General features: G+C 37.1%; 1 protein-coding gene across 1 annotated transcript; it reads right to left on the reverse strand.

Moving 5' to 3' along the window:
- Window positions 1-5,099: 5,099 nt before the first annotated feature.
- On the reverse strand, window positions 5,100-11,083 carry LOC102805360 (homeobox protein BarH-like 1). Its single transcript, XM_006822703.2, has 3 exons — window positions 10,864-11,083; window positions 6,665-6,954; window positions 5,100-5,729 (listed from the first exon to the last, which is right to left on the reverse strand). Exons 1-3 carry the CDS (start codon window positions 11,081-11,083, stop codon window positions 5,643-5,645), a joined length of 597 nt encoding a protein of 198 aa, XP_006822766.2. The 3' UTR covers window positions 5,100-5,642.
- Window positions 11,084-13,858: the final 2,775 nt, after the last annotated feature.

The following is a 13,858-nucleotide window of genomic DNA, read 5'->3' on the forward strand; positions in this document are numbered from 1 at the left end:
ACCGGAAAATGGACTGATTGAAAAGTTATTAAAATGTGCAAATAAAGTATCACTTAACTGTTTAAGAAAGCAAAGGTGGTGAGTGTTGCCGACGGCTATTGGTATACAAAACCCATTTCGACTACGAGGCTTGATCTTCTACTTGGTTTACAAGGACGATTATCGTAGATTGCGATTTAAACCATAGACCCTCTTTTAGAGTATGACTTATAGACCCTCTTTTAGAGGGTCTATGTTTAAACGTAGTATAATCATCCGCACAGTATGGTTACAGGATTATATTGTGGTAACTCTCCTCGTATTAGCTATATCTCCGTGAACTTGGGCACATGCACGACGTAAACCATGCAATACTTATAGCAAAGCAGTAGTAAAGCGTGAATAAAAAATACTACAGACTAATTTAAATCTCGGGATTTATCAAAGAGATTAACATGCGTATTTTTGTTTTCAGTGAATAGCAGAATGTATACAACATAGATCTATATTTCCTGGTTATAATTGTACTACATTTGTGGAAATAATTTTGGAAATCGCCACCAGTGTATTAAAGTGATCCCCTAAGCTATTCAGATGTTTTAGAAGTTTTAAATTTTAAATTCAGACGCGTCATAACACAGCGCGTATTTTACGTAAGCAAGCACATTACCATATTTGATCATAGGCTGCCATTAAAATAAACCTTTTTATCAAAAAAGGATTTTAACGATTATAACCCGAACGCCGGATTGAGTGACCGCTTTATTAATGTGAAGCATCTGTTTATTAGTTTATTACGGAGAGTATCAGTTAACATTGTCACAGATTTTATATATCCGCTTACGTTAGCTTCTGCAAGTATTGAAACCAATCGATTGATTTGTCTGGTCTGTATTTTTGACTGGTTTATCCACAGTTGTCATAGAAACGATGCATAGTTGTTGGATTGTCATGTTATAAAACTTTCATTTGTATGTCGTATCATATATCAGTGATATTTTATCGATTTCGTTCAAATATGTCCCGATTTAAACTTATCATTTATGATCCTAGAGTATTTTGTAAAACATGTAAATATGAGTATGACTTATAGATGGACAATGGTAATTACGCTACAGATATCAAGCCATCACACGAAATAGTGTATGGGTATCGATCAAAAATCACACTTTCACTGTCAAAAACATTTTCTTCGTTTTGTGCCAATGGCAAATTAATGGACACATTTTTCTTCGCAAATCGTGGTAGGTATTTTTGTGGAACATATATTGAAATATCCAATATGTTCGATTATAACACTGGAATATAAAACACCAATTTTCGATTCGCTGGCGACTTTGTGACATAGACTCTAGAGTATCAATTAAATAATAGTCTGGTGGTGTGTGCACTTCCTATAAGCAACAAAATGATCACAGTTCGGTAAAATGTCCATTGTATCTCTTACATGTCATGATTGATCGGAATTCGTCAAATTCTGGGGTCAACATGTATCGAGCTAGCCACGTAGATTATTCCGTGACTATTGGCAATGTTCACATTCTATCCAGTAAAAAAATGTAATAAACGACATGTGAGATATGCGAAGACTCACCAACCAACTATTTCCCCTGAGTGCGAAGGTTTGCTTTAGTAATTTGCCAATCACTATATAGCTTCATCAAATATGACGCTAAGTATTGTCTGGTAATTATGAACAGAATCATTGAATTAAGGTATTCAAGCAGCAAGGGCAATGCCAGGGGTGTCCAATACCATGTTGTTTGCAGCGAGAACATTCCTGCGTAACATAGTTGTGAGTTTCGCTCCTTTAAGAAATTATCGTGAAGGTCACACTGTACGCATACAGATTGGTGTATCTGGTATTCATAGACTACTTTATGTTTAACATGCAAGATAGTTTTATTTCAACGCGTTTCATATTAGTAACCAAACTATTATACCCAGACACTACTATAGTATGATATATTTACCAATAAACGCGCTTGAAAATAACGTTGCTCCGTTGAGTGTACTGTTGTATCTCCTGGCACTGTCTGTCATTTCTAATAATGCATATAGCGCATATTTTACCAGAAACCATATTCATGTTTGGTAAACGACATTTCTCTATCAAGTGGCAAGTTAATCAACGCCGGCATCAACCGGGCCTACTGGAACACAACTTGCTTCACATATGTCTGTGTGACTTCCCTTATCGAGTATTTGGCTCACTGAACCAGGGACCGCTTTGTTGGTGTCCTGTTGGTGGGTCCATAATCCTAGGTAGGATCTGAATTCGGAACCTACACTTTCAACAATTATAAGTTGTGTGTAGCAATCACAACGCCACCACTGACTTAGATCAATTTTCCTATTGTTATACGTTTTCATTGTGTAAATATACTTGATAATACAGAACTTGTTTCGCTTGTTACGAAGTGATGTCAGTGATGTGAAAGTATAACGACCAAGGAATTATGTTATACGACCCCCACCACAAAAAATAAACTAGCGAATATACCTAAACCAAATTAACAACTTGATTAAGGCTTAATTTGAACCCAAACTCGCACCTAATTTCTCGAAGTTCTAATCTTTTGTAGTACACATTTGTCGATAGTCAAATATAAAATAAAGGATATAACACCCCTCCCCCTCCCCCTCACACACAAACACGTTCGGTAAATACAACACATGATGATGGTGAGAACTAGTGAATGGTTGCGAAGTGTATTAATTAGATAATCGCCCAGTTAGTTAACCCCCTCTTTAATATTTAATATCATGGAATACGATATACCCTATAATCTCAGTGAAGATCGTAATAGTTGGTGTCACTTCACAAGAATTAAATATTTTACCCGAAAGTATGGAAGATATAATTTCAGTATGTTATGTAACCTTTCACCTTCATCTGGGTCTTTGACTATTTTAAGGTGTTTTTCTGAATCCCTTCGTTTCTCCGTGTATTCATGAACAAGATTGGTCCAAAGGCAACGATATTCATATTCACGATGTGTTTACACACTATAAGTACGCGACTATGTATATTTAATAGATTATAATCAATAAGGCGTAAACGTGAATTAAACATTTAATAACTGTATGGAGTATTTTATTACAAATCGACTGTGCCAGCCCATCGCATTCTATCTATGGATGTGTCAAAATAATCAAGATAAACATGCTCGTTTAAATTAGGAGATTGTGTCACAGATGTAATCGCAGTTGTTCTCGACACATCCGTCATAAATCTATGTATTTGATTAAACAACAATGGAGGGGGAGTGATGCTGTGAACTATATAAATGATCACGCAGTTTCGTGTCAGTTCAACATCTGTACATTTCTATCAACTTCAATATCACAAAGTATGACTAAATCTCGTGAGACCAATTATATCTGTCCGTGTTTGTTTCCGTCTCGATTACGTGTGATTGCAGGGAACGTTTTGGACCAAAGCTACCGGATGGTCTTATTCGTGATGCATTGTGGGTATATATGATCATTGGATAAAGGTTGAATATGATTGTATGTTTATGTCACCTTTGCGTGTAGACTCATGTGGCGAATCTATGACAGAAATCTAATAAACTTTCACTTTAACAACAGTAGAAATTCCGACTCACTTAGATACTAATATGTGTCTGCTTTAAGTTTATATTACAGCCTGAAAAAGTCATTTTCACAGCACTTCGTGTCAGTTGGAAGTATTTCAAAACGGCAAGTGTTTGTGTCAGTGCAGCGGACTAAGTGAGAAATTAATTAAGGTAGTTTTGTAGGACATACCGTTAATTGTTAGTATTCACTACGACATTAGACCACCAATGTAGTTACATGACTTAAAACTACTGGGATACATAATGACAATTGGACTCCCTAGCTCCGTAAACAATTTATAGACCAATATAACAGTCTGTCGCGCGCACTGACACTGATTTATTTCCTGACATGGGATGATCGCTTGGGGCATTGTATCTTTCGACAAAAATAACAGGTCGAGTATGTGCTAGTCGGTAACATATTTCAGTTTCCAGTGGAAATTTTACAAGTTTTTTTTTCTGTGTCTCAAATTGTGGGAAAAGGACGACATGTGTTTTCTGCATAGTCGAAAGTTGTTGTAAGCAAACTTAGTTGTATTTCGTATTGTAAAACACTGAATATGTCGACCCGAGAAGTTCGAAAGTGAAAGTCACGTAGTAGCAGCCGTCGATTCGAATATACTCACTGTATTTTAGGGAAGTCATCATCCATATTGTCGTTTTTTGTTGGGAATTTTGTTCCTGTGAATCTAACGTATTCTTCATGGTATAAAATAAACCCGTGTACTCGTGGATCACGATCATATCATCACCAGTCGAGCGCCTCGTATTCAAGATCATTGAAACTAAACGGTTTGTAAGCGTTTCACGGAGCCACGCAAAAGGGGGTTTCAGTGTGACAAGGCCGCCGTAGAAAAGTGAGTGTGAATCATCATAAAAGGAGAGCTGCATTAAAATATTAGAATATTGGGATGAGGCGGCGGAGAGGGAGGGAGGGAGGGGGGGGGGTAAATAGTATATACGGAATACAATTAAATATTGAATTGCAATGCTTTAAAAACATGTTTATGTACTATATTAAAAATAGAATGTCATATTTACAGAAAAGCGTAAAAAAATAACTTGAATATCGTACAGATCAGTTGAAGGTTGGCAGAAGTATGATTACACCGAGAGCTAATACAGTCACGTAACTCTTGGAATGTTCCGGGTTTATATGAAAAGAGTTGATCACAGGTTAACCAAACTATATGAGAATTTACAGAGCTGTCAACAATTAGATAATTGTATCACTAGTAATCATAAAGAGTTTATAACAACAGGAATATTTGCAGCATTGTTTTTTTTCTAGTCGCGTACAGTGCTCACTCAAAGTTTGATAGATGAAATAAAAAAATACACAAAATGTAGCTACAATACAGTATTGCCATTACAGACATCACGTGACGGTTCTGTCACTGAAATTCATTTTGTTGTGTTCAATCTGGACAAATACGTAACTGTGGATTGCGTAGAATGAATAATCGATTCAACCATGGCATAGTATGACGTAGAAGTAAGCAAGGAGATTGCCATGCAGTAAGAGGATACTAAAAGTTATGCTTAAAACATAAAAAAACATGCATTTTATTTGAACAAAGCACTATCATAACCTGCATATATCTGCCGTCAGATTGTTTCAGGGCGTGGTATTGTTGGTGATCAATCAAGTTTGCAACACATGTCGGATTTCATTGTATTCTCCGTGTTTCTGCGCCAATTGGATTATCGCAACACATTTCAAATGGTACTTTAATACCAATATCGGTTCAAGAAAACAATCACCACAGTCACGTGACTATACACTTATGACCAGCTGAGTGGCATGAATTTCATAATCGTTAGAAAAAATGACTATAATAAAGCAGCAAACCGTATTTGTGAATAAATGTAATAAAGTATTTACAGAAAAAAATAAATAATGCTAGTTTGCTACCAGTACGACAAATGTTAACGCTACCCCGGGCTTTCAAAATGAATTATTTGGCGCTCCCAATACACCAACGATTCGACTAGTCTCCTCTTATTTCCAACTATGATAGTAAAAAAGATTGGTCCGTGTTCATATCATAAAAAAACGCTCTTTCACTAGACGGATCATCAGTCAGTGTTTTGTGGAACTGTTTGTATTTTCTTCGGCCTTCCCTTTGGCTTCGTTGGTGCTTCGGTACTTCCCCCTTGAAGGACCTGCGAATAAACAAACAAACCGGAATTTAATTTTGGTTTCAATGTATCACATGGGGTAGGTCAATTAACGCATGATTTGTGCCACCATTGACTACCTTCCCACGTTACTCGTAATCTGGAAAATTTAAAATGGCCGCAACTTTAAATCATTTACACTATTGTCGACATTTATGCATGTTTTCGTAAATCGAATTATTCCATCGAAATATAAAAAATAATATCATGTATTGTCTATTTATTTATCTGTCTATCTATTTTGTCTATTTAAAACAATATTGAATTAACAGAAGTTTAAACAAATCCCGCAAATAATTGCGCCGAAAAAGCAGAGAACATTCATTCCGTAAAACAACTTTGAAGTACATGAAATTTTAATAATCTGACACCAAACTTGAAAATAGAGGCAATTGATGGACTCTGGCCTGAGAGCGGATGATGATAAGTTGTAATAGATACGTATTGAGTGAGATCAGTAATTTCCATCGAATAAAGTTTCTTTCGTCGGAATATTTAGGCAGTATGAATGAGCACACCTCGAAATTGTTTTCACGGAGAAAACTAGTTTGTAAGTAAATCTAGCGACCATGAAGCCGCCATGTGTTTGCGTCACAAATGAGAAATCGTAAAACGTAACTTTGGTATATCAACATGCGTCTTAGATTGAACCAATCATTTCTGATTGTAATTTTGATATTTCGCTGCCGATGCAATATGAACCTTCCCTCCATTTCCGTAAAAGACTGTTAAAAATGGGTTGTGTTACAAATTCACAATATCGATTTGGTCAAAATGTTACACAACTTTATTCTAGGCACACTAAGTTGATAAATATCAGCACCGTTACTTTTCTCTAATATTTCGCCTAGCAACATTGTTTTTAAATCTTCGTACCCCACTTTCTAGTTGTTGCTGCTATTAGAAGTCACGTGACTGACCTGTTTTTTCCATTTCATTCTTCTATTTTGGAACCATGTCTTCACCTGTAACTGAGTCAGTCCAAGCGTCTCGGCTAGATCCATTCTGTCTGGCGTTGAGAGGTATTTCTGTTTGTCAAATCTTTTCTCTAAACCAAGCAATTGCATTTCTGTGAACACTGTTCTGCTACGTCGACATTTCTTGTGTTTGGAACTCAATTCTGGTGACGTAGACCCCTTTCCTCTGAGATAGACTGGTACTGGGATGGACAAGGATGATGGCGACGATGATGACGTCAGTGTTTGGAAACCTGGATACGAGCAGTCAAACAATGACATGATAAATAACAAAAAAAGCATTTTATGGTGATACTCAACACACAGAGAGCCATGATTTCCATGGCAACCAACGGTTAATGTTCGACGGTAAGTTTTTTTATAATCGTTACTATTGTGAGTATTGTTGAGACGTTCGGGATTTTGCATATTAGAATACCATTCTAGTTAATATACTAGCTTTGGGCAAAAAGACGACTGACGCGTGTTTTATTCTAAACCCCGGTTTAAATTTCCGGATTGTATAGAACATTTTAAAACGAAGACAAAATTATAATTTTAAAGGGCATTTGTCGTTCGAATTTATGTTGTTACAAACAACAAACAGACAATGTATTTTGCGCGCGAAGTACGCGTTGCACGGGCGTCCTATCGAACACTGTAAGCCGCGATGACCGCCACCCTTTAATGTAATGAATGAACTCGCATTGGTTATCTCAACGTTTTTCGCGCGAAAACAAATAGATGTATGTCTTCGTGTTTGCGTTTTTCAAGTAGTTCTGTAGAATACCCAGCATGGTATCATCGTTGGACACAGCACCATTGTATCGCTGCAGTGGTCGGTGTAGTCGGATATTCACTGGTTGCATGCACGCTACTCTGTACGCTCCATAAGGTCAGATCATTTCTATCCGGCAGGCAAGTCGGCAAACCGCTAATTAATTGTTTTCAACAACTTAAGCGTTTAGCCCTCGAAATCTGAGATAAGGTCACGAATATGATAGGGAACTTTAAGAAGGCGATAATATTTCCTCCTCTGAATGAGTCCAACTTCATCGCTCAATGCCGACAACTCAACTGTGTAGAGGTAACGCTAGGAGAGTGACGTCCAACGATTCATTACCGTGTGACGACATAAAACACATACGAAAAGTTAGTTTACAGATTACCACTTTGCGCTGGCAGTAGATAATACGGAGCAGGGAAATAAGTTGCTAATCATCATTAAGTTACTATTATCGCCAGACCTTGACAAACTAGAGTACAGAGTACATTTCTCATTCCAGTCCAATGTTTGACAAGCGACAACAAAAGCGACAACAATTATTTACTCACACTGTATACAACAGTATATCATTATAAGTGTCTTCTGAAACGCGCCCGAGGCTTGCAACCTTGATGGAATCGTCCACAAAGAGGCGACACGTGTCAGTGTCGGGCCAGGTGGCAGACGCTTGTGAGTCTGTCCTAAATCAATAGATTGATATATTCAAGCAGATTACCCATGTGACAAGACATATTTCTGGTCTTTGACTTTCCTGAAAGACTCTTGTATGTAGATGAATCCAAATCTACAAGCACCGACATCCAACGACAATCGTTCTAGTAGTTGTGGAGTCTTGTCTCGATACCGCGACTATGACCACTTTAATGGAGGCAAGCACTGTTAATAACCGAGTATTTGTAGTATGCTAAATAAAAGAGCTTGACATTATATCTTCACATGAACAATATAGAGCCATTTATTATTACAATAAAACACCTTGGTCTGCAAACATAACAGTATTCGATGACAAAATTATGAAAAGCGAAATACAACGTGGCTCATATTTGCATAGTATACGTACACGTAATTCGAGGCGCATGCGCACTAATATGCTGCCAAGACAACGTTTTTATTTTACGATAAATCATACCTCTTGTTTTGTTTTGTTTTGTTTTGTTTTGTTTTGTTTTGTTTTGTTTTGTTTTGTTTTGTTTTGTTTTGTTTTATCTTGACCAACTATCAAACAGGATTATTTAAACATGTTCATCACTGAAAAATTTTCAAATTCAGAATTGATTTCAAGTCTAATCATGTATTATTTACACGAGGGTATATGCCTGAGGTATGCGCCGACTGTGAAACAAATATAGTACATATCTAGTTTTGTTTTAGTTTGGATAAATTAATTATTTAGTGAGTTTTAGTTAGGGTTCAGTCATTCTTTCGATTCGAGAATTCATTCATAAAAAATCCTGAACACCGTTTCCCATAGCAGCCCCTAACAAATTAAAGCGTCTTGTTTGACACATAGCGATCTTTCGAATCTTGTATACGTCGCATGTTATTCAACTCATCGGATAAATTGTGGTCTTATTTACTTGCGTATCGAAGATATATTCTGAATATTCGAAAGAAATGTATTGATGGGTATTGAAGAGTTCATTACCTTTTCAGAGCGCATTGTGGACAAGATAAGGACTGAAATTTTCATTTATCAGGCAGGGATTGAAATAGAATTTTTTCCCTGCATGCACAGTGTGCATGTTGAATTTGAAATTTACCTGCAAATGTATTGATGGGTATTGAAGAGTTCATCACCTTTTCAGAGCGCATTGTGGACAAGATAAGGACTGACATTTTCATTTATCAGGCAGGGATTGAAATAGAATTTATTCCCTGCATGCACAGTGTGCATGTTGAATTTGAAATTTACCTGCACAAACTTGTTGTGAAATGCACCACTTTTAAAGTTTAAATAACATTTACGGTTTATCGATTGATGATTGATTTTTTAGTTGTCTTACAATGTTGGTTGAACTTAATTTAGGAATATAATGAATATAATGAGAAAATGTTAATTTCTACATGCACAGTGTGCACATTATATTTTGAGTTTACTTGCACTAGCTAATAATCTATGTGCATAGTGCAGTGTGCACACTATATTTTGAGTTTACTAGCACTAGGTAATAATCTATGTACATAGTGCAGTGTGCACATTATAGTTTGAGTTTACTTGCACTAGCTAATAATCTATGTGCATAGTGCAGTGTGCACATTATATTTTGAGTTTACTAGCACTAGCTAATAATCTATGTGCATAGTGCAGTGTGCACACTATATTTTGAGTTTACTAGCACTAGGTAATAATCTATGTGCATAGTGCAGTGTGCACCAGAGTATTTCGACCCCTGTCAGGATCATTGTATTTGCATGTCTCTGTTGTTTCATTTCCAAAATAATGTTGTTGTTTTTTTTACAATAAACCGTTAATCCGTTACAATTTGTCGCAAGATGTGTATTTATCTGGCGTAATACCACAATTTGAAAGACACTTTTTGTGACAAAATTCAGAAACGAAAATAACGCAATTATTTTGGTTCATGATTCTCCTTTATGCGGTAGTAACCTGCTTTCATTTGACACGACCACGAATAAACTTGTCCCGTTTATTGGGGAGACACTGAATCGGCGGCAACCAAATGTGGAAATCGATGAGGGTTGATTGAATAATCTATGTGTGAGTTTATAAAGGAGAGCGAGGAGTAAACGTATCACAATTAGTTGTTTTAAAAGTGTCACATAATTATTAAGTTGCACACATGCCATCAACTTGTCGTTTATTTTGTGCAGTATAAAATATTGTTTTGCTAAAAAAATAAACTGAAAAAATTAAATCCACGTTAAAGCATTAAAAAAATAGGTTTTATAAGAATCTCCAATAATATGATATCCATTTTTTAACTACATATGTTTTTTTTCATCTTATGTAACTTAGTGAAATCATGCGATATGATGGGACCTCTTATCTTTTGAAACCAATTGTACTCAAAAATTACCATTTTCATTGATGCTACACCCTGGTGTAGTACGAAACGTAGCAACTGAACATATTTATCTGCTTTTTGCGATCAACAGAATACAATTAAAACCATTTTGTAAATATTACTGAATTGTGAAACTCTGTTTGAATGATAGCCAACTTAATATAAAACGATAAAAATGTACGTCGCTCGCTATCGATCTATATAAACCGATGGACATGGACACCAAGTATTAAATGAAATAGGTTTTCATGGATGTGCATTTGCGATATGTGTGTAACGGACAGTGTGTTGAAAGCCAGTGTGTAATAAAACTGATTAAGCTGGCGTAAAAGAAAACTTGTTTTAATTACCTGTAAGGGGGTCATTGCAATGCCTTGAAACGTGTCTAAATAAATCGGATACACCGTATCTTGACTCTGCATCGCAAACATTACCGACTGCAGGAAGGTCATCTTCTGGTCGTTTGGAGTCTGATTTTAAAATGTCATCAATGAAAAAAGTTGGTTTTCTAGAACGACAAGCCGGTATATGACGCGGTGCGAAGACTGGCATTGCCGGCATAGGCCCCATCATGAAGTTTTGCCCGCCGAGAGATGTGAAAATCGACTGTGGCATTAACGACATAGGCTGAACCCGTATACACTGCATGGTTCCAAAGAATACTGGATGGTGTAGGCGTTGTCACTGCACTGGGTTGCCTGAAGTTGTTGAAGAGCGCTACGTAATATATTGCACGATTAGCCACAAATAACCAGTATTGTTGGTGACTGGGTCATTGACTAGTTTACTGGGCACGTTACTACAGGTAGAGAGACTTCGCTAGAAAACTTCTTCTGAGTCATGCTCTAGCCACGCTTTATGTTTACACTTTCCCTGGGCGGATTGTTCGATTATCCCATTGAGGGGTGGAAGCCACTCCACGGATAATCTTCCATCCGTAACCAAACTCTACACCCACCGGTCAACCAAACGTTTTTCGTGGTATGCAGTCCATATTTTGTCACAGACGCGACTTTTTTGTTTTTGCTTAGTTTTAGACAGCTTGAGTTTTTTTTATCAGCTACCAATAACAGTACAAGATTTCCAATCGACGGTCAGTGATGGACATACTTGATTTAAGATGAACAACGAATAGAGCCTCATTTCAAAGGATGTTACTGAGAATGATGTACTTTTAACCCCACGCTAGTTACACTAATGAATTCCCATAGAATGCGAGCGCACACCATGTAATGCTGCATAGCTGAATCGCCCCCATTTTCAATTGTTGAATTTCCGTCGGCAAAGTCCGTGTGACATTTCACAAAGTGGCATACCGCCTGCCATTGCACATGGATGAGTTTAAAGAGCGTCGCCATCTCTCTTCAATTCATAGGTTTCTAGACCATTACCAGTGAGCGGAGCTACGCTCTGGTCGAACAAACCATCCCGAACAAATTACTTACCAAATATTTGCGTCAGAATTCTCAACTGACTTGAAATTTCAATAATTTTAAGTTTGGTTGCAATAGAATTCCCTGTAACATGGTTGTATAAACTAAATTCGGTGTAACGTGGTCGTATAACGCCCTCATAAGTTACCCCAGATGCATGTTTAACATACGATACCACTGATGTTATACTAATGGTACAAGAACACGTCAATGGTAGCACAGTTATGTGCGTTCATTACTACACTTGTATCGCATAAAACAAATAATTCTATCATATGTATTTGCATCCCAATAGATGGCGCTGTATATTCACGGAGCTTTGACACTCAAGAGAAAGCAGGTTTTCACATACAAATATACCTAATATATATGAGTTTTTTTTGTTTATTGATTACAAACAGTATTGTAAAATCACGTAACCGATGCAAACAACCGATACTAGAAGTTATAATTTGCACAGAAGGGATATAATTTGCCGTTTGGTTTTAGAAAAGCGAAAAGTTGACTTGGCGTACAGAGAATCAAGAGCGAACGACGCCTAGTGAATAGTGCGGAATATGTATTTATTTGTGTTTTTGTGGATATTAAGATACAGTTACCTGTTGTACTAAAATGTTCGTAATGTATTTTGTGACGTCACCGTTATTGATTTATGTATGTGACAGGATAACGTAAGATCGAACTTGTCTTGAAAGTTTATTACATTTTACTAAGTGACAAATACGTCTATGTATATCCTACTCCGATGATCGTAGTTGTCGTTGTCTCAGTAACCGGTAGACTCCGATTACGAATTCAAATGGAAGGTAAAATACTTCGTCTGAGATTCAGTCACTAAAGAATGGAACTTTCGAGACAGATGATTGTGTTGACCGGACCATGATTTCCATAGCAACGTGCATTAGAAATATATATACTCAGCACTTGTAATTATAATAATAAGGTTATCTAGAGAATAACGCTACGTGTCGGTTGATACGATCACCGCATTGTATTCGTGCATAGTTTGCAATACCACCGTAATAGCCTCATATTATTATACACCTGGCATCGAAATTTGCAAAACGCACAAAACGTTTTTCGCTGCCAATTCATGCTTTTCATACAAGCAGAAAAATATGTGTAATAATACGGTTAGCATGAGATTACTGCAAAGAATGCACTAAGGCAGTACGGGAACGCCTTAACCTCCTGATACGCGGCGGTCGATTTAATCCCGTCGTTTAGTATGACTTTTGTTTTTATTTAAAATGCATAAAACGGGAAAATATTGTCGAGGATATTTATCAGGATAGAGGGCGCCCGAAGAAGTCTCTGGACATTCTACTTTGCGATAAAATCGAAAAAATCCATCTATATATTTATAATTATATTTTCCGAGACACTCAGTTATCAGCATGATATGGATGGGAAACAGGGCTATGAAGTTGACTCAAAACAAACTAGTTGGGTCATAGAGTAGTCCGCATTCCCTCTGTCACTATTAGAAGGACTGTGAATAGACGAGCGCTTCACGTAATACGATAGACGGTTAACGTGGGTTATATGGTAGGCAAGTTGTAGGCTGTTATTGTAGATGATTACTTCGGGTCATAGAGTAGACGAGTAATTCGGATCATATGGTAGACAACTTGAAGTACTTAGATTAGAGAAGTACGTCCAGTCATAGGGTAGATGAGTGATTCATGTTATATCGTAGACCAAATTTCAGGGCCATAGATAATCGTCACAGATTATACGAAAACTTCGGGTCATGGGGTAGATGAGTAATTCGGGGTACAGGGTGGACGAGTAATTCGGGGTATAATGTGGTCGAGTAATTGGGGTATACTGTGGTCGAGTAATTCGGGGTATAGTGTACACGAGCAATTCGGGGTATATAGGGTAGACGAGTAATTCGGGATGTAGTGTA

This window comes from Saccoglossus kowalevskii, chromosome 5, assembly GCF_978046115.1.
Source record: "Saccoglossus kowalevskii chromosome 5, keSacKowa6.1, whole genome shotgun sequence".
In the NCBI taxonomy this organism is placed as follows: domain Eukaryota; kingdom Metazoa; phylum Hemichordata; class Enteropneusta; family Harrimaniidae; genus Saccoglossus; species Saccoglossus kowalevskii.